Here is a 26,565-nt window from a genome sequence, read left to right as displayed (position 1 = left end):
AAAATTAGACACAGTTTTACTCAAAAATTTCTCACACATCTAATAAACATGCTCTACAAAAAACACTAATTAAACCCAGTTTTACTCTAAAAGTCAGACTGACTTGAAATTTCTCACACATCTAAACATGCTCCACAAAAACACTAAACCCAGTTTTACCCTAACAGTCAGACTGACTTGAAATTTCTCACACATCTAAGTGTGCATTACAAAAACCCTAATTAAACCCAGTTTTACCCCAAAAGTCAGATTGACTTGAAATTTCTCACACATCTAAACTCTACAAAAACACTAATTTAACCCAGTTTTACCCTAAAAGTCAGATTGACTTGAAATTTCTCACACATCTAAACTCTACAAAAACACTAATAATTAAACCCAGTTTTACCCTCAGTCAGACTGACTTGAAATTTCTCACACATCTAAACTCTACAAAAACACTAATAATTAAACCCAGTTTTACCCTCAAAGTCAGACTGACTTGAAATTTCTCACACATCTAAGTGTGCATTACAAAAAACACTAATTAAACCCAGTTTTATCCTCAAAGTCAGACTGACTTGAAGTTTCTCACACATCTAAACTCTACAAAAATACCAATGTTTAGAAAGCCTAGCGCAGAGCAGGGATGGCCACGCCTCTTTGTCCCCGGAGCTCATTTGATTGGTCGCTACAAAGTCCCTTCTTCTTCTTCTTGTTCTTGTTGTTCTTCTTCTTCTTGTTTTTGTTCTTCTTCTTCTTCTTGTTCTATTGTGTAGAATAAGATGAGAAGCTTGTAAAACATTAATGCAATGCCACACACAGATATAAATAGTCAGCTAAACAATTGGAGTAGTCTTTAAAAAAGATTTGACTGATGGACAAATGAATAGAAATAGGCTAGATGAATAAATGAACACTCAGTCAGCAATCCTACATTCTTGTATGACAACAGAATGGCTAGCAGAACAGAAGGCAGAGGAAACTACACCTTTTGATTTAGTATTTGCCCGTTGAACTTTACAGATCACAAAAAAGGTCAATTCGGATCGCTAACGTTGTTAGCATAAATTAATGGGATTTAACATAGAGAAAATGAGCATCACGGCTAACGGAGAAATATTTTTGGTTCATTATGAGACTGGTGGTGGTACATAAACCTAGCTAGCTAGACATTGGCCCCAAAATCATGGAACAAGTACAGGAACAGCTAGCTAGCTTGAGTGTAAGTCTGCTGGAGTAGTCTACAGTCATACAGTAACAAGCAATTACACTTAAATACCATACATCAAATATATTTACCCCAGTAATATCATCAACACTTACCTGTCCTTGGGCTCAAATACTAGTGTGGCCTCAATAGTAGTGTGTAGCATGCTGGGAATTATCTGGGCATGTGATGGAAGAATGCTCTGCACATGTGATGTGAGGAATGCACAGTGCAGGGTTGAAAAATTCAACTGAATTTGCATTAAATCAGGTTGCTTATTTTATTGGATAGTAGTCTATTTCAATTGTTAGTTTTTTCTTTATTACCTTTTGTGTAATTTATTTTTACCCCATATTTGTTCCCACTACCACACCTTAAACTGGAGTCCTTAATCTCGTTGTATGCAAATATAATGACAATAAAGTCCATTTTATTCTATTCTATTCTAGCTAATAATCATGCTGCAAGATCTAGCATGTTGCATTCAATGTTTATTCCCGTTAATTTCATGTTAATTCCCATGGAGAGTTTCCAACTTTGAATATTCCCGGAATTTTGCAACCCTAGTCAACACACACAAAGTGCATACAAGTAACTACAAAACTCCTGTGAAAATTTTTATGGGCCTGTTATTTTAACATACTTTTTTGATGGGCCTGCTATCTTAACAAAAAATTTTGATGGGCCTGCTATCTTAACAAAAAAAATTGATGGGCCTGCTATCTTAACAAAAAATTTTGATGGGCCTGCTATCTTAACAAAAAATTTTGATGGGCCTGCTATCTTAACAAAAAATTTTGATGGACCTGCTGTCTTAACAAAAAGTGTGATGGACCTGCTATCTTAACAAAAAATGTTGATGGGTCTGCTATCTTAACAAAAAATGTTGATGGGCCTGCTATCTTAACAAAATTTGTTGATGGGCCTGCTATCTCAACAAAAAAAATTGATGGGCCTGCTATCTTAACAAAAAATGTTGATGGGCCTGCTACTTTAACAAAAAATGTTGATGGGCCTGCTATCTTAACAAAAAATGTTGATGGTCTGCTATCTTAACAAAAAATGTTGATGGGCCTGCTATCTCAAAAAAATTTTTTTGATGGGCCTGCTATCTTAACAAAATATATTGATGGGCCTGCTATCTCAACAACAAATGTTGATGGGCCTGCTATCTTAACAAAAAATGTTGATGGGCCTGCTATATCAACAAAAAAATTTGATGGGCCTGCTATCTTAACAAAAAATGTTGATAAGCCGCTCTATTTTAACAAAAATTTGATTGGCCTGCTATCTTAACAAAAAAATTTGATGGGCCTGTTATTTAATAAAACATTTTGATGGGCCTGCTATCTTAACAAAAAATGTTGATGGGCCTGCTATCTTAACAAATAATGTTGATGGGCCTGCTATTTTAACAAAAAATGTTGATGGACCTGCTATCTTAACAAAAAATGTTAATGGGCCTGCTATCTTAACAAAAAATGTTGATGGGCCTGCTTTTTAACAAAAAATGTTGATGGACCTGCTATCTCAACAAAAATGTTGATGGGCCTGCTATCTCAACAAAAATGTTGATGGGCCTGCTATCTCAACAAAAAATGTGCTCCTTGCATGACTTGAAATGAAATGATTGTTTTACTGTCTAGTTTCTGTTCAGAGAGAACAACAATGCGTGTAGTGACAGTTTGGCTCATTTGCATAAGAGTCCAGTCTGACTTGCCATCATCTTCCAGTACAAAGGAAGCCAAATGAAAAAAAAAACAAACAAACATTTTTTTTAGTATTTGCTAGTTGAACTTCACAAAAAAGGTCAATTCGGATCGCTAATGTTGTTAGCATAAATTAATGGGATTTAACATAGAGAAAATGATCATCACGGCTAACGGAGAAATTACACTTAAATACCATACATCAAATATATTTACCCCAGTAATATCATCAACACTTACCTGTCCTTGGGCTCAAATACTAGAGTGGCCTCAATAGTAGTGTGTAGCATGCTGGGAATTATCTGGGCATGTGATGGAAGAATGCACTGCACATGTGATGTGAGGAATGCACAGTGCAGGGTTGAAAAATTCAACTGAATTTGCATTAAATCAGGTTGCTTATTTTATTGGATAGTAGTCTATTTCAATTGTTAGTTTTTTCTTTATTACCTTTTGTGTAATTTATTTTTACCCCATATTTGTTCCCACTACCACACCTTAAACTGGAGTCCTTAATCTCGTTATATGCAAATATAATGACAATAAAGTCCATTTTATTCTATTCTATTCTAGCTAATAATCATGCTGCAAGATCTAGCATGTTGCATTCAATGTTTATTCCCGTTAATTTCATGTTAATTCCCATGGAGAGTTTGAATATTCACGGAATTTTGCAACCCTAGTCAACACACACAAAGTGCATACAAGTAACTACAAAACTCCCGTGAAAATTTTGATGGGCCTGCTATCTTAACATACTTTTTTGATGGGCCTGCTATCTTAACAAAAAATTTTGATGGGCCTGCTATCTTAACAAAAAATTTTGATGGGCCTGCTATCTTAAAATTTTTTTTGATGGGCCTGCTATCTTAACAAAAATGTTTGATGGACCTGCTATCTTAACAAAAAATGTTGATGGGTCTGCTGTCTTAACAAAAAGTGTGATGGACCTGCTATCTTAACAAAAAATGTTGATGGGTCTGCTATCTTAACAAAAAATGTTGATGGGCCTGCTATCTTAACAAAAATTTTTAATGGGCCTGCTATCTCAACAAAAAAATTTGATGGGCCTGCTATCTTAACAAAAAATGTTGATGGGCCTGCTACTTTAACAAAAAATTTTGATGGGCCTGCTATCTTAACAAAAAATGTTGTTGGGCCTGCTATCTTAACAAAAAATGTTGATGGGCCTGCTATCTCAACAAAAAATGTTGATGGGCCTGCTATCTTAACAAAAAATGTTGGTGGGCCTGCTATTTTAACAAAAAAAATTGATGGGCCTGCTATCTTAACAAAAAATGTTGATGGGCCTGCTATTTTGACAAAAAAAATTGATGGGCCTGCTATATTAACAAAAAAATTTGATGGGCCTGCTATCTTAACAAAAAATGTTGATGGACCTGCTATCTTAACAAAAAATGTTGATGGGGCTGCTATCTTAACAAAAAATGTTGATGGGCCTGCTATTTTAACAAAAAAATTTGATGGGCCTGCTATCTTAACAAAAAATGTTGATGGGCCTGCTATCTTAAAACATTTTGATTGGCTTGCTATCTTAACAAAACATTTTGATGGGCCTGCTATCTTAACAAAACATTTTGATTGGCTTGCTATCTTAACAAAACATTTTGATGGGCCTGCTATCTTAACAAAACATTTTGATGGGCCTGCTATCTTAACAAAAAGTGTTGATGGGTCTGCTATCTCAACAAAAAAAATGATGGGCCTGCTATCTTACAAAAAATGTTGATGGGCCTGCTATTTTAACAAAAAATGTTGATGGGCCTGCTATCTTAACAAAAAATGTTGATGGGCCTGCTATCTCAACCAAAACATTTGATGGGCCTGCTATCTTAACAAAAAATGTTGATGGGCCTGCTATTTTAACAAAAAATGTTGATGGGCCTGCTATCTTAACAAAAAATGTTGATGGGTCTGCTATCTTAACAAAAAAATGTTGATGGGCCTGCTATGTTAACATATATTTTTGATGGGCCTGCTATCTTAACAAAAAATGTTGATGGGCCTTCTATTTTAACAAAAAATTTTGATGGGCCTGCTATTTTAACAAACATTTTTTGATGGGACCGCTATCTTAACAAAAAATGTTGATGGGTCTGCTATCTTAACAAAAAATGTTGATGGGCCTGCTATATTAACAAAAAATGTTGATGGGCCTGCTATATTGACAAAAAATGTTGATGGGCCTGCTATCTTAACAAAAAATGTTGATGGGCCTGCTATCTTAACAAAAAATGTTGATGGGCCTGCTATGTTAACATATATTTTTGATGGGCCTGCTATCTTAACAAAAATGTTGATGGGCCTGCTATCTCAACAAAAAATGTGCTCCTTGCATGACTTGAAATGAAATGATTGTTTTACTGTCTAGTTTCTGTTCAGAGAGAACAACAATGCGTGTAGTGACAGTTTGGCTCATTTGCATAAGAGTCCAGTCTGACTTGCCATCATCTTCCAGTACAAAGGAAGCCAAATGGGGAAAAAAAACAAAAAACTTTTTTTTTAGCTCAAACATAATCACCATTTTCTAACTAAATGAATGTGCATATTACAAATGTTGACTAATTAGGAGTCTTTGTTTGTTTACTTACTACTAAAAGACAAGTTGTCTAGTATGTTCACTATTTTATTTAAGGACTAAATGACAATAATAAACTTATGTTTCATGTACCCTAACATTTTTTGTTCAAATAATTACATTTTTTTGTGGTCCCCTTTTATTTAGAAAAGTACCGAAATACATTTTGGTACCAGTACCAAAATATGGGTATGGGTACAACCCTAATGCACACCATTTCCAGAACTGAATGATGGCTCTGAGTTGTCATGGGAACTAATATAATTTGTCATCACAGATCATCCCCCCCGTCAACATGGGCCGCAAGTTCTCCGCCCCCGGCTACCTCTGCCCGCCACTCCCCACCACCTGCACCACCACCACCACCACCACCAGCAGCACCAGCACCACCGCCACCACGGCGCACCCCGCCAACAACCCCTCCTCCGGCCCCCGCAAGGGCTCCCTGGGCCCGGTGGGCCCGGTGGGCCAGGGGTTCGGCTACGCCGCCGCCTCCTACGTTTCCCCTCCGTGGGCGGGACCCACAGCCACCTGCCAGGTGGGCCTGCTCAACCCCGGCCCGCCGCTCACGCAGTACCAGCCGTCTATGACCGCCGCCGTGCACCCAGGGTACCACCTGGGGACCGCACAGGCCGCCCAGAAGTCCGTCAACCCGGGGGGGTCGAACCTGAGGCCCACGTAGCCCAGACCCACAGGGGGGAGGGGCAGGAAGCACACACCTTTTAACTTTGATTTCATCTTTATTATTATTATTTCTACATGTTGTCCCGTGCACCTTCAGGGCAGATGTGAAGTCTGCCAGGGGGCCCGTCAAGAGGGAGCGTGCAATACACGGAGCCGGTTTGTTTGCACGGGGAGGGGGTCCTCATTCCAAGCCAGACCGGTGGAGGGGGGGTGGCCAGTAAGTCGCATGGTGTCAGAGGAAGTGCGTCGAGGGCGGAAGAGAAGGAAGACTCGGTACGTTGACAGGAATGCAATAATTGAGAGAGAAGCAACTGCCCCTTTTTTTGTACCTGTGGCCTTATTCCCTGTACATACATATTTATGTCACTCTGGTGTTGAGCACCATTGGAAGGGGGGGGTGTTCTTCTTAAAGGAGCCCACATAACTCCAGGAAGGGGTTTTACAGGTGGAACTACGAAACGACTGAAAGTTCCCATGCCAAGCTGTGACTTGAGAGGTGTTCCACAGGGCTCTTTCTGCAGGCCCTGCCCAAACACCCTTCAGATGTAGGCCTCGTTTTTTTCCCCCCTCTGTTTGGACGCCCCCCCCACCTCCCCCCCCTTCCACCATGTTCCGTCACATTAGTGGGGTCCTCCTTTTTTTTGTACGCATCTATTTAATAAAGAAAAGCAGTTCTTTATGGACCTGTATTCAGCCATCAGATTTTGATGTTGTCTCACTGTAATTACTATTAAAGGTTGTTAAACAACACGTAGTTAAAGTGCAATTGCAGGGTGGCGGTCTGTACTCTTCACTTGGTTGTGCGTAGTTTTGACGTGACGAGCACTCTTCTTCTTCTCGGAACACTCGAGTGCCTTGCATCCTCACTGATGACAAGTCCTCCCCTCCCGCCCTCCCCCGCCTCACAATGTGAACAAGTCAGCACCTTCGTCCTTCTATTCGGCCCCGCAGTCCTTTTTCCTTTCTGCGCTTTCCCCACACAGCCACGTCACGGATGGCGCCTGGTTTGGATGACGAGTTTAAAAAAAAAAACTTCTCTAGAGAAAAAAATGGAGTTCCTGCAATGCAGAATATGCAACGTTTTATAGGGTTGAAGGAGTGGTTGGCATGATGAGGGTTACAATGTTTTCTCACAATTATTTGTTTGCCATCACTTTCCCCCCCCAAGTCTATTTTCTGCATGCCCAGACCTGGACGGCCACTGTACAGCACACTTTAAAGAGCCGCCACATCTTATTGACTTCCTGTGATTTCAGTGTCTGCTTTTTTGTCTACGTTTTTCACATTGTACAAAATGTAAAAACAAATAAAAAATATCAATTGAATTGCCCAACTTGTCTCGTTTATTGTTGTTAGGAGGAGAGAAAACTGTTTGTCGTACTGAAGAGAGGCAGGATGTATGTGCCGTCACTTCTCTGACACGTGGTGGCGCTGTCAGAGACAGTTTTAGCCTCAAAGACTGACTTGAAATTTCTCTCACATCTAAAAGCGTGATAGTAAAAACTCTTAAGCCCAGTTTTACACTAAAAGTCAGATTGACTTGAAATTTCTCACACATCTAAACATGCTTTACAAAAAAACCTAATTAAACCCAGGTTTAGCCTAATAGTCAGACTGTCTTGAAATGTCTCACACCTCTAAGTGTGTGTTACAAAAAAACACTAATTAAACCCAGTTTTACCTTAAAAGTCAGACTGACTTGAAATTTCTCACACATCAAAACATGCATTACAAAAAACACTAATTAAACCCAGCTAGTTTTAGCTTCAAAGTCAGATTGCCTTGAAATTTCTCACACATTGACGTGTTTACAAAAAACATTAATTAAACCCAGTTTTACCCTCAAAGTCAGACTGACTTGAAATTTCTCACACATCTAAGTGTGCTCTACAAAAAAACAGATTAAACCCAGTTTTACTCTAAAAGTCAAGACTGACTTGAAATTTCTCACACAATCTAAACATGCTTTACAAAAAACCTAATTAAACCCAGTTTTAGCCTAAAAGTCAGACTGACTTGAAATTTCTCACACAACTAAGCGTGCTCTACAAAAACACTAATTAAACCCAGTTTTACCCCAAATGTCAGATTGACTTGAAATTTCTCACACATCTAAACATGCTCTACAAAAAACACAAATTAAACCCAGTTTTACCCTAAAAGTCAGACTGACTTGAAATTTCTCACACAACTAAGCGTGCTCTACAAAAACACTAATTAAACCCAGTTTTACCCCAAATGTCAGATTGACTTGAAATTTCTCACACATCTAAACATGCTCTACAAAAAACACTAATTAAACCCAGTTTTACCCTAAAAGTCAGACTGACTTGAAATTTCTCACACATCTAAGTGTGCTCTACAAAAAACACTAATTAAATCCAGTTTTACCCTAAAAGTCAGACAGACTTGAAATTTCTCACACATTGAAACGTGCTGTACAAAAAACAATAATTAAACCCAGTTTTACCCTAAAAGTCCGACTGACTTGAAATTTCTCACACATCTAAGTGTGCTCTACAAAAAACACTAATTAAACCCAGTTTTACCCTAAAAGTCAGACTGACTTGAAATTTCTCACACATCTAAGTGTGCTCTACAAAAAACACTAATTAAATCCAGTTTTACCCTAAAAGTCAGACAGACTTGAAATTTCTCACACATTGAAACGTGCTGTACAAAAAACAATAATTAAACCCAGTTTTACCCTAAAAGTCCGACTGACTTGAAATTTCTCACACATCTAAGTGTGCTCTACAAAAAACACTAATTAAACCCAGTTTTAGCCTCAAAGTCAGACTGACTTGAAATTTCTCACACATCTAAACGTGCACTACAAAAACATTAAACCCAGTTTTAGCCTCAAAGTCAGATTGACTTGAAATTTCTCACACATATAAGTGTGCTCTACAAAAAACACCAATTAAACACAGTTTTAGCCTCAAAGTCAGACTGACTTGAAATTTCTCACACATCAAAACGTGCTGTACAAAAAAACACTAATAATTAAAGCCAGTTTTAGCCCAAAAGTCAGACTGACTTGAAATTTCTCACACATCTAAACTCTACAAAAACACAATGTCCAGCGCAGAGCAGCGATGGCCACGCCCCTTGCTCCCCGGAGCTCATTTGATTGGTCGCTGCAAAGTCCCTTCTTCTTCTTCTGGTTGCTCTCGCTAGTGTCATGCAGTGCGCCACTTTTGCCCCCATCGGTCACTGAGGGAACATGAATGTCTTCTTCACAAGATGTAATGTTTTACTTCACAAACTCTTAGAAAACCTTCATGATTCAACTGTGTTGACATGTGTTGTTAAACAATCTAACGGAGATTTATGTGAGAACAACTCCACATTTGGGCCATTTTGCAAGTTGTGCACGTCATCTATTGAATAAAAGTAGACTTGTGTTTCCTTCAGCCACAGAAGGGGGCGTGGTCAAGGCACAAGCGGGAGACTTGCAGCGACCAATCAAATGAGCCCCGGGGAGCGAGGGGCGTGGTCATCCCTGCTCTGCGCTAGGCTTTCTAAACTCGCGCCCTGCTGGAGCGGAGGAGTACTCACCTGTCTAATAGAGGATCTTTGCTAGTCTATTTTTTTTTTTTTAGCAGAGTTCTTGTCAAAGACAGGATCTTTGCTCGTGTATTTTCCAGCAGAGTTCTTGTCGACTGGAGGATCTTTGCTAGGGTATTTACCAGCAGAGTTCTTGTCAAATGGAGGATCTTTGCTCTGGTATTTCCAGCAGAGTTCTTGTCAAATAGAGGATCTTTGCTACCGCTTTTTTCCAGCAGAGTTCTTGTCAAATAGAGGATCTTTGCTACCGTTTTTTTCCAGCAGAGTTCTTGTCAAATAGAGGATTTTTGCTGGTATTTTTTCCAGCAGGGTTATTGTCAAATAGGGGATCTTTGCTAGTGTACTTTACAGCAGAGTTCTTGTCAAAGAGAGGATCTTTGCTAGTGTATTTTCCAGCGGAGTTCTTGTCAAATAGAGGATCTTTGCTAGTGTATTTTCCAGTACAGTTCTTGTCAAATAGAGGATCTTTGCTAGTGTTTTTTCCAGCAGAAATCATCATAAACAGCAGAGTTCTTGTCAATTGGTGGATCTTTGCTAGTGTATTTTCCAGCAGAGTTCTTGTCAAATAGAGGATCTTTGCTCGTGTATTTACCAGCAGAGTTCTTGTCAAATGGAGGATCTTTGCTAGGGTATTTTACGGCAAAGTTCTTGTCGAATAGAGGATCTTTGCTAGTGTTTTTTCCCAGCAGAAATCCTCAAAAACAGCAGAGCTCTTGTCAAAGAGAGGATCTTTGCTCGTGTATTTTCCTGCAGAGTTCTTGTCAAATAGAGGATCTTTGCTAGTGTTTTTTCCAGCAGAGTTTTCAAAAAGAGGATCTTTGCTTGTGTATTTTCCTGCAGAATTCTTGTCAAATAGAGGATCTTTGCTCGTGTATTTTCCTGCAGAGTTCTTGTCAAATAGAGGATCTTTGCTACTGTTTTTTCCAGCAGAATTCTTGTCAAATAGAGGATTTTTGCTAGGGTTTTTTACAGCAGGATTCCATGTCAAATAGAGGATCTTTGCTAGTGTTTTTTTCCCCAAAAGAAATCCTCAAAACCAGCAGAGTTCTTGTCAAACAGAGGATCTTTGCTAGGGTATTTTACGGCAAAGTTCTTGTCAAATAGAGGATCTTTGCTAGTGTTTTTTCCCAGCAGAAATCCTCAAAAACAGCAGAGCTCTTGTCAAATAGAGGATCTTTGCTCGTGTATTTTCCAGCAGAGTTCTTGTCAAATAGAGGATCTTTGCTAGTGTTTTTTCCAGCAGTTTTCAAAGAGTATCTTTGCTCGTGTATTTTCCAGCAGAGTTCTTGTCAAATAGAGGATCTTTGCTAGTGTTTTTTCCAGCAGAGTTTTCAAAAAGAGGATCTTTGCTTGTGTATTTTCCAGCAGAGTTCTTGTCAAATAGAGGATCTTTGCTACTGTTTTTTCCAGCAGAATTCTTGTCAAATAGAGGATTTTTGCTAGGGTATTTTACAGCAGAGTTCTTGTCAAATAGAGGATCTTTGCTAGGGTTTTTTTTACAGCAGGATTCCATGTCAAATAGAGGATCTTTGCTAGTGTTTTTTCCAGCAGAGTTTTCAAAAAGAGGATCTTTGCTTGTGTATTTTCCAGCAGAGTTCTTGTCAAATAGAGGATCTTTGCTAGTGTTTTTTTCCCCCCAACAGAAATCCTCAAAACCAGCAGAGTTCTTGTCAAACAGAGGATCTTTGCTAGTGTATTTTACGGCAGAGTTCTTGTCAAATAGAGGATCTTTGCTAGGGTATTTTACGGCAAAGTTCTTGTCAAATAGAGGATCGTTACTAGTGTTTTTTCCCAGCAGAAATCCTCAAAAACAGCAGAGTTCTTGTCAAATAGAGGATCTTTGCTCGTGTATTTTCCAGCAGAGTTCTTGTCAAATAGAGGATCTTTGCTAGTGTTTTTTCCAGCAGTTTTCAAAGAGTATCTTTCCTCGTGTATTTTCCTGCAGAGTTCTTGTCAAATAGAGGATCTTTGCTAGTGTTTTTTCCAGCAGAGTTTTCAAAAAGAGGATCTTTGCTTGTGTATTTTCCAGCAGAATTCTTGTCAAATAGAGGATCTTTGCTAGTGTTTTTTTCCCCCCAACAGAAATCCTCAAAACCAGCAGAGTTCTTGTCAAACAGAGGATCTTTGCTAGTGTATTTTCCAGCAGAGTTCTTGTCAGATAGAGGATCTTTGCTAGGGTATTTTATGGCAGAGTTCTTGTCAAATAGAGGATCGTTATTAGTGTTTTTTTTCCCAGCAGAAATCCTCAAAAACAGCAGAGCTCTTGTCAAATAGAGGATCTTTGTTCATGTATTTTCCAGCAGAGTTCTTGTCAAATAGAGGATCTTTGCTAGTGTTTTTTCCAGCAGTTTTCAAAGAGTATCTTTGCTTGTGTATTTTCCAGCAGAGTTCTTGTCAAATAGAGGATCTTTGCTAGTGTTTTTTTCCCCCCAACAGAAATCCTCAAAACCAGCAGAGTTCTTGTCAAACAGAGGATCTTTGCTAGTGTATTTTCCAGCAGAGTTCTCGTCAAATAGAGGATCTTTTCCAGCAGAGTTCTCGTCAAATAGAGGATCTTTGCTAGGGTATTTTTACGGCAAAGTTCTTGTCAAATAGAGGATCGTTACTAGTGTTTTCTCCCAGCAGAAATCCTCAAAAACAGCAGAGTTCTTGTCAAATAGAGGATCTTTGCTCGTGTATTTTCCAGCAGAGTTCTTGTCAAATAGAGGATCTTTGCTAGTGTTTTTTCCAGCAGTTTTCAAAGAGTATCTTTGCTCATGTATTTTCCTGCAGAGTTCTTGTCAAATAGAGGATCTTTGCTAGTGTTTTTTCCAGCAGAGTTTTCAAAAAGAGGATCTTTGCTTGTGTATTTTCCAGCAGAGTTCTTGTCAAATAGAGGATCTTTGCTAGTGTTTTTTTTCCCCCCCAACAGAAATCCTCAAAACCAGCAGAGTTCTTGTCAAACAGAGTATCTTTGCTAGTGTATTTTCCAGCAGAGTTCTCGTCAAATAGAGGATCTTTGCTAGGGTATTTTACGGCAAAGTTCTTGTCAAATAGAGGATCGTTACTAGTGTTTTTTTCCCAGCAGAAATCCTCAAAAACAGCAGAGTTCTTGTCAAATAGAGGATCTTTGCTCGTGTATTTTCCTGCAGAGTTCTTGTCAAATAGAGGATCTTTGCTAGTGTTTTTTCCAGCAGTTTTCAAAGAGTATCTTTGCTCGTGTATTTTCCTGCAGAGTTCTTGTCAAATAGAGGATCTTTGCTAGTGTTTTTTCCAGCAGTTTTCAAAGAGTATCTTTGCTCGTGTATTTTCCTGCAGAGTTCTTGTCAAAAAGAGGATCTTTGCTAGTGTTTTTTCCAGCAGAGTTTTCAAAAAGAGGATCTTTGCTTGTGTATTTTCCAGCAGAGTTCTTGTCAAATAGAGGATCTTTGCTAGTGTTTTTTTCCCCCCCAACAGAAATCCTCAAAACCAGCAGAGTTCTTGTCAAACAGAGTATCTTTGCTAGTGTATTTTCCAGCAGAGTTCTTGTCAAATAGAGGATCTTTGCTAGGGTATTTTACAGCAAAGTTCTTGTCAAATAGAGGATCGTTACTAGTGTTTTTTCCCAGCAGAAATCCTCAAAAACAGCAGAGCTCTTGTCAAATAGAGGATCTTTGCTCGTGTATTTTCCTGCAGAGTTCTTGTCAAATAGAGGATCTTTGCTCGTGTATTTTCCTGCAGAGTTCTTGTCAAATAGAGGATCTTGGCTAGTGTTTTTTCCAGCCGTTTTCAAAGAGTATCTTTGCTTGTGTATTTTCCTGCAGAGTTCTTGTCAAATGGAGGATCTTTGCTAGTGTTTTTTCCAGCAGAGTTTTCAAAAAGAGGATCTTTGCTTGTGTATTTTCCAGCAGAGTTCTTGTCAAATAGAGGATCTTTGCTAGTGTTTTTTCCAGCAGAGTTCTCAAAAAGAGGATCTTTGCTCGTGTGTTTTCCAGCAGAGTTCTTGTCAAATAGAGGATCTTTGCTAGTGTTTTTTCCCAGCAGAAATCCTCAAAAACAGCAGAGTTCTTGTCAAATGGAGGATCTTTGCTAGTGTTTTTTCCAGCAGAGTTTTCAAAAAGAGGATCTTTGCTTGTGTATTTTCCAGCAGAGTTCTTGTCAAATAGAGGATCTTTGCTAGTGTTTTTTCCAGCAGAGTTCTCAAAAAGAGGATCTTTGCTCGTGTGTTTTCCAGCAGAGTTCTTGTCAAATAGAGGATCTTTGCTAGTGTTTTTTCCCAGCAGAAATCCTCAAAAACAGCAGAGTTCTTGCCAAATAGAGGATCTTTGTTTTTGCAGATTCTTCGAAACAATGCTGTCACGGTGACGCAACATGGAGGCGAAAAGACTTTGGAAAGTTTTTATTAAGATGCAAAAACTTTGTGACACAACTTGAGCATAAAATGAAAGTCAGGCAAGTCCAAGTCCAGGAGGTCCAAGTCACGAGTCCAGTCGGCGCTTCTTCAGGGACTGTCCTGCTCTGAAGGGACTTGCACCTGCAGGCAGGAAGAAGACATCACGTCAGTGGAGGACCACTTCTAGTCACCCCTCATGACCTCTGACCTGCTCTGGATGCTTGCAGGTGGGACTTGGACTGTGTGTGCGGTCCAAGTCCCCCGCCGGGCGACGCCTGCTGGTCCGGCCTCCTCTGCGGGGTCTTGCTGCGGGTCTGCATCTTGTGGCTGCGTGGCGTGCTCAGCCCGGGCCCCCGGCCCCTGGACACCTCCAGCTCCTCGATCCCATCCAGGGTGAAGTTCCAGAAGTCTGGATCGTCTGCAGACCAAGACCAGGACCAGGACCAGGACCAGGACCAGGACCAGGACCAGGAGGACATGAGGTGTCGCCGTGGTGACAGAAGGAAGGTGAGATGGAGGACTACCTGCGAGAAGATGCTCTTTGCTTCCATCTGCTGAGTCAGCACTCAACTCCTGACCTAGGACTGGACACACAGCAGAGCGCTCCTGTCACATAGAGGATCTTTGACTAGCGTTTTGTAGACTCTTAAGGGACACCTGCAAAAAAAATGCTTGTCAAAGATCCTCTATAAGACATACAATAGATCCCTATATGGACCTTCGTCCAGCATTTTAACCTAGTAGGTCCTTGGACAAAAAGAGATCACTCCTGTTTATAGAGGATCTTTGACTAGCATGTCTGCAGAATATATTTTTAAAAAACACTGCACTCCTGTCATATAAAGAATCTTTGACTGGTATTTTTTAAATTTTAAATCAACAAGTTCTTAAAACACCAATGTCATCCTGTCAAATAGAGGATCTGTGTGGGTCAAGACTGACGATATGACACGTTTATAGAGGATCTTTGATTAGCATTTTTTGTACAAGGTCCTTAAAAACTGGAGGATCTTTAACAAGCATTTTGTGCAGTATGTACTTAAAACTCCATATGACTCCTGTCAAATAGAAGATCTTTGACCAGTGCTTTTGTAGTCAGTGCCTAAACTAACAGAGCACTCCTGTTCTATAGAGGATCTTTGGCCAACATATGGGTTGTGTCTGTATGGGTTAACAATGACGATATGACACGTTTATAGAGGATCTTTGATTAGCATTTTTTGTACAAAGTCCTTAAAAACAACTGGAGGATCTTTAACAAGCATTTTGTGCAGTATGTACTAAAAACTCCATATGACTCCCATCAAATAGAAGATCTTTGACCAGTGCTTTTGTAGTCAGTGCCTAAACCAACAGAGCGCTCCTGTTCTATAGAGGATCTTTGGCCAATGCCAACATATGGGTTGTGTCTGTATGGGTTAAGAATGAGGATATGACATGTTTATAGAGGATCTTTGGCCAACATATGGGTTGTGTCTGTATGGGTTAATATTGAGGGTATGACACGTTTATAGAGGATCTTTGACCAACATATGGGTTGTGTCTGTATGGGTTAAGAATGATGATATGACACGTTTATAGAGGATCTTTGGCCAACATATGGCTTGTGTCTGTATGGGTTAATAATGACAATATGACACGTTTATAGAGGATCTTTGGCCAACATATGGGTTGTGTCTGTATGGGTTAATAATGAGGGTATGACACGTTTATAGAGGATCTTTGATTAGCATTTTTTGTACAAGGTCCTTAAAAACAACTGGAGGATCTTTAACAAGCATTTTGTGCAGTATGTACTAACAACTCCATATATCTCCTGTCAAATAGAAGATCTTTGACCAGTGCTTTTGTAGTCAGTGCCTAAACCAACAGAGCGCTCCTGTTCTATAGAGGATCTTTGGCCAATGCCAACATATGGGTTGTGTCTGTATGGGTTAAGAATGACGATATGACACATTTATAGAGGATCTTTGACTAGCATTTTTTTGTACAAGGTCCTTAAAAACAACTGGAGGATCTTTAACAAGCATTTTGTGCAGTATGTACTAACAACTCCATATCTCTCCTGTCAAATAGAAGATCTTTGACCAGTGCTTTTGTAGTCAGTGCCTAAACCAACAGAGCGCTCCTGTTCTATAGAGGATCTTTGGCCAGTGCCAACATATGGGTTGTGTCTGTATGGGTTGAGAATGACAATATGACATGTTTATAGAGGATCTTTGACTAGCATTTTTGGCAGTATGTACTAAAAACACCATATATCTCCTGTCAAATTGAAGATCTTTGACCAGTGCTTTTGTAGTCAGTGCCTAAACCAACAGAGCGCTCCTGTCTTATAGAGGATCTTTGGTTAACATATGGCTTGTGTCTGTATGGGTTAAGAATGAGGATATGACACGTTTATAGATGATCTTTGATTAGCATTTTTTGTACAAAGTCCTTAAAAACAACTGGAGGATCTTTAACAAGCATTTTCTGCAGTATGTACTAAAAACTTCATATGACTCCTGTCAAATAGAAGATCTTTGACCAGTGCTTTTGTAGTCAGTGCCTAAACCAACAGAGCGCTCCTGTTCTATAGAGGATCTTTGGCCAATGCCAACATATGGGTTGTGTCTGTATGGGTTAAGAATGAGGATATGACACGTTTATAGAGGATCTTTGGCCAACATATGGGTTGTGTCTGTATGGGTTACAAATGAGGATATGACACGTTTATAGAGGATCTTTGGCCAACATATGGGTTGTGTCTGTATGGGTTAAAAATTAGGATATGACACGTTTATAGAGGATCTTTGGCCGACATATGGGTTGTGTCTTTATGGGTTAAGAATGAGGGTATGACACATTTATAGAGGATCTTTGGCCGACATATGGGTTGTGTCTTTATGGGTTAAGAATGAGGATATGACATGTTTATAGAGGATCTTTTGCCAACATATGGGTTGTGTCTGTATGGGTTAAGAATGAGGATATGACACATTTATAGAGGATCTTTGGCCGACATATGGGTTGTGTCTTTATGGGTTAAGAATGAGGATATGACATGTTTATAGAGGATCTTTTGCCAACATATGGGTTGTGTCTTTATGGGTTAAGAATGAGGATATGACATGTTTATAGAGGATCTTTTGCCAACATATGGGTTGTGTCTGTATGGGTTAAGAATGAGGATATGACACATTTATAGAGGATCTTTGGCCAACATATGGGTTGTGTCTGTATGGGTTAAGAATGACAATATGACACGTTTATAGAGGATCTTTGGCCAACATATGGGTTGTGTCTGTATGGGTTAAGAATGAGGATATGACACGTTTATAGAGGATCTTTGGCCAACATATGGGTTGTGTCTGTATGGGTTAAAAATGAGGATATGACACGTTTATAGAGGATCTTTGGCCAACATATGGGTTGTGTCTGTATGGGTTAAGAATGACGATATGACACGTTTATAGAGGATCTTTGGCCAACATATGGGTTGTGTCTGTATGGGTTAAGAATGACGATATGACACGTTTATAGAGGATCTTTGGCCAACATATGGGTTGTGTCTGTATGGGTTAAGAATGAGGATATGACACGTTTATAGAGGATCTTTGGCCAACATATGGGTTGTGTCTGTATGGGTTAAGAATGAGGATATGACACGTTTATAGAGGATCTTTGGCCGACATATGGGTTGTGTCTGTATGGGTTAAGAATGAGGATATGACACGTTTATAGAGGATCTTTGGCCAACATATGGGTTGTGTCTGTATGGGTTAAGAATGAGGATATGACACGTTTATAGAGGATCTTTGGCCAACATATGGGTTGTGTCTGTATGGATTAAGAATGAGGATATGACACGTTTATAGAGGATCTTTGGCCAACATATGGGTTGGGTCTGTATGGGTTAAGAATGAGGATATGACACGTTTATAGAGGATCTTTGGCCAACATATGGGTTGTGTCGGTATGGGTTAAGAATGACGATATGACACGTTTATAGAGGATCTTTGGCCAACATATGGGTTGTGTCTGTATGGGTTAAAAATCATGATGATATGACACATTTATAAAGGATCTTTGGCCAACATATGGGTTGTGTCTGTATGGGTTAAGAATGAGGATATGACACGTTTATAGAGGATCTTTGGCCAACATATGGGTTGTGTCTGTATGGGTTAATAATGACGATATGACACGTTTATAGAGGATCTTTGGCCAACATATGGGTTGTGTCTGTATGGGTTAAAAATGAGGATATGACCCGTTTATAGAGGATCTTTGGCCAACATATGGGTTGTGTCTGTATGGGTTAAAAATGAGGATATGACACGTTTATAGAGGATCTTTGGCCAACATATGGGTTGTGTCGGTATGGGTTAAGAATGAGGATATGACACGTTTATAGAGGATCTTTGGCCAACATATGGGTTGTGTCTGTATGGGTTAAAAATCATGATGATATGACACATTTATAAAGGATCTTTGGCCAACATATGGGTTGTGTCTGTATGGGTTAAGAATGAGGATATGACACGTTTATAGAGGATCTTTGGCCAACATATGGGTTGTGTCTGTATGGGTTAATAATGACGATATGACACGTTTATAGAGGATCTTTGGCCAACATATGGGTTGTGTCTGTATGGGTTAAAAATGAGGATATGACCCGTTTATAGAGGATCTTTGGCCAACATATGGGTTGTGTCTGTATGGGTTAAAAATGAGGATATGACACGTTTATAGAGGATCTTTGGCCAACATATGGGTTGTGTCTGTATGGGTTAAGAATGACGATATGACACGTTTATAGAGGATCTTTGGCCAACATATGGGTTGTGTCTGTATGGGTTAAGAATGAGGGTATGACACGTTTATAGAGGATCTTTGGCCAATGCCAACATATGGGTTGTGTCTGTATGGGTTAAGAATGAGGGTATGACACGTTTATAGAGGATCTTTGGCCAACATATGGGTTGTGTCTGTATGGGTTAAGAATGAGGGTATGACACGTTTATAGAGGATCTTTGGCCAACATATGGGTTGTGTCTGTATGGGTTAAGAATGAGGGTATGACACGTTTATAGAGGATCTTTGGCCAACATTTTTGGCAGTATGTACTTAAAACACCATATATCTCCTGTCAAATAGAAGATCTTTGACCAGTGCTTTTGTAGTCAGTGCCTAAACCAACAGAGCACTCCTGTCCTATAGAGGATCTTTGGCCAACATATGGCTTGTGTCTGTATGGGTTAAGAATGAGGATATGACACGTTTATAGAGGATCTTTGGCCAACATATGGGTTGTGTCTGTATGGGTTAATATTGAGGGTATGACACGTTTATAGAGGATCTTTGGCCAACATATGAGTTGTGTCTGTATGGGTTAAGAATGACGATATGACACATTTGTAGAGGATCTTTGACTAGCATATCTGCAGAATATATTTTTAAAAAAACACTGCACTCCTGTCATATAAAGAATCTTTGACTGGTATTTTTTTATTTTAAATCAACAGGTCCTTAAAACACCAATGTGATCCTGTGAAATAGAGGATCTGTATGGGTCAAGAATGAGGATATGACACATTTATAGAGGATCTTTGACTAGCATTTTTTGTACAAGGTCCTTAAAAACAACTGGAGGATCTTTAACAAGCATTTTCTGCAGTATGTACTAAAAACTCCATATGACTCCTGTCAAATAGAAGATCTTTGACCAGTGCTTTTGTAGTCAGTGCCTAAACCAACAGAGCGCTCCTGTTCTATAGAGGATCTTTGGCCAACATATGGGTTGTGTCTGTATGGGTTAAGAATGACAATATGACACATTTATAGAGGATCTTTGACTAGCATTTTTTGTACATGGTCCTTAAAAACAACTGGAGGATCTTTAACAAGCATTTTCTGCAGTATGTACTAAAAACTCCATATGACTCCCGTCAAATAGAAGATCTTTGACCAGTGCTTTTGTAGTCAGTGCCTAAACCAACAGAGCGCTCCTGTCCTATAGAGGATCTTTGGCCAATGCCAACATATGGGTTGTGTCTGTATGGGTTAAGAATGAGGATATGACACATTTATAGAGGATCTTTGGCCAACATATGGGTTGTGTCTGTATGGGTTAAGAATGAGGATATGACACATTTATAGAGGATCTTTGACTAGCATTTTTTGTACAAAGTCCTTAAAAACAACTGGAGGATCTTTAACAAGCATTTTCTGCAGTATGTACTAAAAACTCCATATGACTCCCGTCAAATAGAAGATCTTTGACCAGTGCTTTTGTAGTCAGTGCCTAAACCAACAGAGCGCTCCTGTCCTATAGAGGATCTTTGGCCAGTGCCAACATATGGGTTGTGTCTGTATGGGTTAAGAATGACAATATGACATGTTTATAGAGGATCTTTGGCTAGCATTTTTGGCAGTATGTACTTAAAACACCATATATCTCCTGTCAAATAGAAGATCTTTGACCAGAGCTTTTGTAGTCAGTGCCTAAACCAACAGAGTGCTCCTGTCCTATAGAGGATCTTCGGTTAACATATGGCTTGTGTCTGTATGGGTTAAGAATGAGGATATGACACATTTATAGAGGATCTTTGACTAGCATTTTTTGTACAAGGTCCTTAAAAACAACTGGAGGATCTTTGACAAGCATTTTCTGCAGTATGTACTTAAAACTCCATATGACTCCTGTCAAATAGAAGATCTTTGACCAGTGCTTTTGTAGTCAGTGCCTAAACCAACAGAGCGCTCCTGTTCTATAGAGGATCTTTGGCCAGTGCCAACATATGGGTTGTGTCTGTATGGGTTAAGAATGACAATATGACACGCTTATAGAGGATCTTTGACTAGCATTTTTTGTACAAAGTCCTTAAAAACAACAGGAGGATCTTTAACAAGCATTTTGTGCAGTATGTACTAAAAACTTCATATCTCTCCCGTCAAATAGAAGATCTTTGACCAGTGCTTTTGGAGTCAGTGCCTAAACCAACAGAGCGCTCCTGTCCTATAGAGGATCTTTGGCCAATGCCAACATATGGGTTGTGTCTGTACGGGTTAAGAATGAGGATGTGACACGTTTATAGAGGATCTTTGGCCAACATATGGGTTGTGTCTGTATGGGTTAAGAATGACAATATGACATGGTTTATAGAGGATCTTTGGCTAGCATTTTTGGCAGTATGTACTTAAAACACCATATATCTCCTGTCAAATAGAAGATCTTTGACCAGTGCTTTTGTAGTCAGTGCCTAAATCAACAGAGCGTTCCTGTCCTATAGAGGATCTTTGGCCAACATATGGCTTGTGTCTGTATGGGTTAATAATGAGGGTATGACACGTTTATAGAGGATCTTTGGCCAACATATGGGTTAATAATGAGGGTATGACACATTTATAGCGGATCTTTGGCCAACATATGGGTTGATAATGAGGGTATGACATGTTTATAGACGATCTTTGGCCAACATATGGGTTAATAATGAGGGTATGACACGTTTATAGAGGATCTTTGGCCAACATATGGGTTAATAATGAGGGTATGACACGTTTATAGAGGATCTTTGGCCAACATATGGGTTGATAATGAGGGTATGACATGTTTATAGACGATCTTTGGCCAACATATGGGTTGATAATGAGGGTATGACACGTTTATAGAGGATCTTTGGCCAACATATGGGTTAATAATGAGGGTATGACACGTTTATAGAGGATCTTTGGCCAACATATGGGTTGATAATGAGGGTATGACACGTTTATAGAGGATCTTTGGCCAACATATGGGTTGTGTCTGTATGGGTTAATATTGAGGGTATGACACATTTATAGAGGATCTTTGGCCAACATATGGGTTGTGTCTGTATGGGTTAATATTGAGGGTATGACACATTTATAGAGGATCTTTGGCCAACATATGGGTTGATAATGAGGGTATGACACGTTTATAGAGGATCTTTGGCCAACATATGGGTTAATAATGAGGGTATGACACGTTTACACACTGACCTCTGCTGGACGCGTGCCTAATGGGGACCCCCTGGTTCTCAGCCTGGGTGGGGTCCCGCTGCAGCTTCTTGGCCTCCATCTCTTTCCTGAACTTCTGCTGCAGCTGACGTTGGCGTATCTTGCGCAGCTGCTTGGGGTCGGTGTGCGCCTCGGACCCCACAGAGTCCAGCGGGTCTCTGAGAAAGGTGACGTTGGGGAGGTGAGGCCGAGGCTAGAACCGGGAGACTCTTCTCATACCTGGAGTCCCCGCTCTGCACGTGCCCGCTGGCTCCAGCATTGGGAGTGTGAGTCTCTGACGAGGTCTCTCCACGGTCTAGGACTCTGGGATCCAGCGGGGGGGCGGCGGCCCGGGCCTCTCGGACCAGACTGCAGAAGCGGGCTTTCTCCAGCGAGGGCTCCCTTTCAAAGCGCTTGGTGTGGGCCGGGTCTAGAGCGGGGAGGGGCTTTGAGCGCGAGACATGAGTCCGGATCAGTCATTCTCACAGCGTGTACATCTAGTGCTGCGCCAAGGACTCACTTCATCAAAGTACAGGGTTTTATGTTACTATAGTCCAACACAGTGTTACCGTTCAAACTGTGTGTTGCACAGTGTTACAGTGGCCAAAAATATGGAATATACTTGTTAAATAAAACCTGCGCCTTGTTTTGAATGAATACTTAGACCTACTACACTACTGTATTTTAATGTCATTATGGTGGTACTTGATGAATACTTAGGTCTACTACTAGGGATGATGTTTGATAAGAAATTACCGAGTTCGAGCCCATTATCGAATCCTCTTATCGAACCGATTCTCTTATCGAGTCCAGATAAGTTGTTGTATATGGAAAAAAACACAATATTTGGTTTAACAAAAGCTCACTTTTATTTTATGAGAAAAAAAATAAAATAAAATAAAATAAATAAATATTGACTGTTGTTTTGCAAAGTATATGAAGTGGGATTTTTCAGAAAAACAAATATATACAGTAACACAAAAACAACCTGTCTCTGTGATCACTATAGGTGTATAAATAATAATATAGTGTTCAATAAAATCAGTCCCTTGGGCACAAAACTGAAAATAATACAGCTTTCCAAAAAGTGCACTTCTACTGCTATTGGAACATACTAACTACACACACAGGCAGACAGCTAACAAACAATCCAAGACGTCTAGTAAAGTTCCAAAGCAGATTAATCCATTCAGGCTCTTTACTGTTGTTGATCTTGCTTTGTCTTTTCCTATCTTTACTTTTGTCTTGCACTGGACTGTTATTTGTATTTATTTTTTTAAACTGAAATCCACACAATGACAAATGTATAAGCTATGTGATTCAATTAACATACTGAAATGTAATACACAATATGTAAATATTAGCTTCACACAAATATACAGTACTATCATCAAACAAATACTTCTGAGTGTTGAAACTATTTCCATGGTGGAAATACACGACTGGCAGCCATTTTAAGTCCTCAAAACATCCATTGAAACAGTGCACAAAAATCGTTTTTCAATAAACATCTTAGTATCAAACTTAACCACCTTAATATTGAGTTACATAAACAAGTTAAACAGTTTACTTACAGACTTATCTTTTCCAAGGCTTGTAAGAGCTAACACAACTTGTCTACTTCTCAATTGTCTCATGAACTGAACTGACGTCACCAACCCGGAAGTGGCCAGACTAATGACGCGTAGTATTTTCATATCGCCACAAGGTGTCAGTAAGAGTCTACAATCAAATGGGCATAACATTGCCGTCCCACAGGGCATTTCCTGTGGGACGGGATTCGAATAAAGAACCAACTCTTTTTCTTTACTATAGTGGCCTTGATAACGGGAACCGGTTCTCAAAAAGGGATTCGAGTCCATGCAATCGGTTCTTTTCTTATCGAACAACCGAGAGAATCCGTTTCGAACATCATCCCTATCTACTACACTACTGTATTTTAATGTCATTATGGTGGTACTTTATGAATACTTAGGTCTACTACACTACTGTATTATAATGATTGAGAGGGGGAAAAAACAAGATGGCTTTTGAGCTCACCTGCTTGGGGATCTTGTTGATGGCCTGAAGGTAGGCTTTGTCCAGGATGCAGTTTCCAAGGGCGTTGCCGAAGCACCTAAGCGAAAACAAAGATGTATACAACATGAAACTATGAACATTGACACTATGAACATCTGACAACATGACACTATGAACATTTGACAACGTGACACTATGAACATAGACAACGTGACACTATGAACATTGACAACATGACACTATGAACATTGACACTATGAACATTTGAAAACATGACACTATGAACATTGACAACATGACACTATGAACATTGACAACATGACACTATGAACATTGACAACATGACACTATGAACATTGACACTATGAACATTGACACTATGAACATTGACAACATGACATTATGAACATTGACAACATGACACTATGAACATTGACACTATGAACATTTGAAAACATGACACTATGAACATTGACACTATGACACTATGAACATTGACAACATGACACTATGAACATTGACAACATGACACTATGAACATTGACAACATGACACTATGAACATTGACACTATGAACATTTGACAACATGACACCATGAACATTGACAACATGACACTATGAACATTGACATCATGACACTATGAACATTGACACTATGAACATTGACAACATGACACTATGAACATTGACACTATGAACATTGACAACATGACACTATGAACATTGACAACATGACACTATGAACATTGACACTATGAACATTGACAACATGACACTATGAACATTGACACTATGAACATTTGACAACATGACACCATGAACATTGACAACATGACACTATGAACATTGACACTATGAACATTGACAACATGACACTATGAACATTGACAACATGACACTATGAACATTGACACTATGAACATTTGACAACATGACACCATGAACATTGACAACATGACACTATGAACATTGACATCATGACACTATGAACATTGACACTATGAACATTGACAACATGACACTATGAACATTGACACTATGAACATTGACAACATGACACTATGAACATTGACACTATGAACATTGACAACATGACACTATGAACATTGACACTATGAACATTGACAACATGACACTATGAACATTGACACTATGAACATTTGACAACATGACACCATGAACATTGACAACATGACACTATGAACATTGACAACATGACACTATGAACATTGACACTATGAACATTTGACAACATGACACCATGAACATTGACAACATGACACTATGAACATTGACACTATGACACTATGAACATTGACACTATGACACTATGAACATTGACAACATGACACTATGAACATTGACACTATGAACATTGACAACATGACACTATGAACATTGACACTATGAACATTGACACTATGAACATTGACACTATGAACATTTGACAACATGACACCATGAACATTGACAACATGACACTATGAACATTGACAACATGACACTATGAACATTGACAACATGACACCATGAACATTGACAACATGACACTATGAACATTGACAACATGACACTATAAACATTGACACTATGACACTATGAACATTGAAAACATGACACTATGAACATTGACAACATGACACTATGAACATTGACAACATGACACTATGAACATTGACAACATGACACTATGAACATTGACAACATGACACTATGAACATTGACACTATGACACTATGAACATTGACAACATGACACTATGAACATTGACAACATGACACTATGAACATTGACACCATGAACATAGACATCATGACACTATGAACATTGACACCATGACACTATGAACATTGACAACATGACATTATGAACATTGACAACATGACACTATGAACATTGACACCATGACACTATGAACATTGACACTATGAACATTGACAACATGACACTATGAACATTGACACTATGAACATTGACAACATGACACTATGAACATTGACACTATGAACATTGACAACATGACACTATGAACATTGACACTATGAACATTGACAACATGACACTATGAACATTGACAACATGACACTATGAACATTGACACTATGAACATTGACAACATGACACTATGAACATTGACACTATGAACATTGACAACATGACACTATAAACATTGACACTATGACACTATGAACATTGAAAACATGACACTATGAACATTGACAACATGACACTATGAACATTGACAACATGACACTATGAACATTGACACCATGAACATAGACATCATGACACTATGAACATTGACACCATGACACTATGAACATTGACAACATGACATTATGAACATTGACAACATGACACTATGAACATTGACACCATGACACTATGAACATTGACACTATGAACATTGACAACATGACACTATGAACATTGACACTATGA

General features: G+C 39.2%; 2 protein-coding genes across 4 annotated transcripts in view; one reads left to right on the top strand and one right to left on the bottom strand.

Moving 5' to 3' along the window:
- wnk1a (WNK lysine deficient protein kinase 1a) overlaps nucleotides 1–7,530 on the top strand; it is an 85,557-nt gene extending 78,027 nt beyond the window's left edge. For all 3 annotated transcript variants that reach the window (XM_062043140.1, XM_062043142.1, XM_062043141.1), the window contains one exon: nucleotides 5,775–7,530. In XM_062043140.1, coding sequence (XP_061899124.1) covers nucleotides 5,775–6,179 — 405 coding nt within the window. In that variant the 3' untranslated portion in view covers nucleotides 6,180–7,530. The remainder of the gene's footprint in view (nucleotides 1–5,774) is intronic.
- A 6,595-nt stretch (nucleotides 7,531–14,125) lies between these two features.
- rad52 (RAD52 homolog, DNA repair protein) overlaps nucleotides 14,126–26,565 on the bottom strand; it is a 17,544-nt gene continuing 5,104 nt past the window's right edge. The window contains exons 6-11 of the mRNA XM_062040761.1: nucleotides 24,144–24,219; nucleotides 22,344–22,549; nucleotides 22,107–22,282; nucleotides 14,627–14,686; nucleotides 14,311–14,520; nucleotides 14,126–14,243 (exon numbers count right to left, since the gene is read on the bottom strand). Of these exons, the coding sequence (XP_061896745.1) occupies nucleotides 14,188–14,243; nucleotides 14,311–14,520; nucleotides 14,627–14,686; nucleotides 22,107–22,282; nucleotides 22,344–22,549; nucleotides 24,144–24,219 (784 nt within the window). The 3' untranslated portion in view covers nucleotides 14,126–14,187. The remainder of the gene's footprint in view (nucleotides 14,244–14,310; nucleotides 14,521–14,626; nucleotides 14,687–22,106; nucleotides 22,283–22,343; nucleotides 22,550–24,143; nucleotides 24,220–26,565) is intronic.

This window comes from Entelurus aequoreus, linkage group LG03, assembly GCF_033978785.1.
Source record: "Entelurus aequoreus isolate RoL-2023_Sb linkage group LG03, RoL_Eaeq_v1.1, whole genome shotgun sequence".
Taxonomy (NCBI): domain Eukaryota; kingdom Metazoa; phylum Chordata; class Actinopteri; order Syngnathiformes; family Syngnathidae; genus Entelurus; species Entelurus aequoreus.
This window is presented reverse-complemented; position numbering and strand designations above follow the sequence as displayed.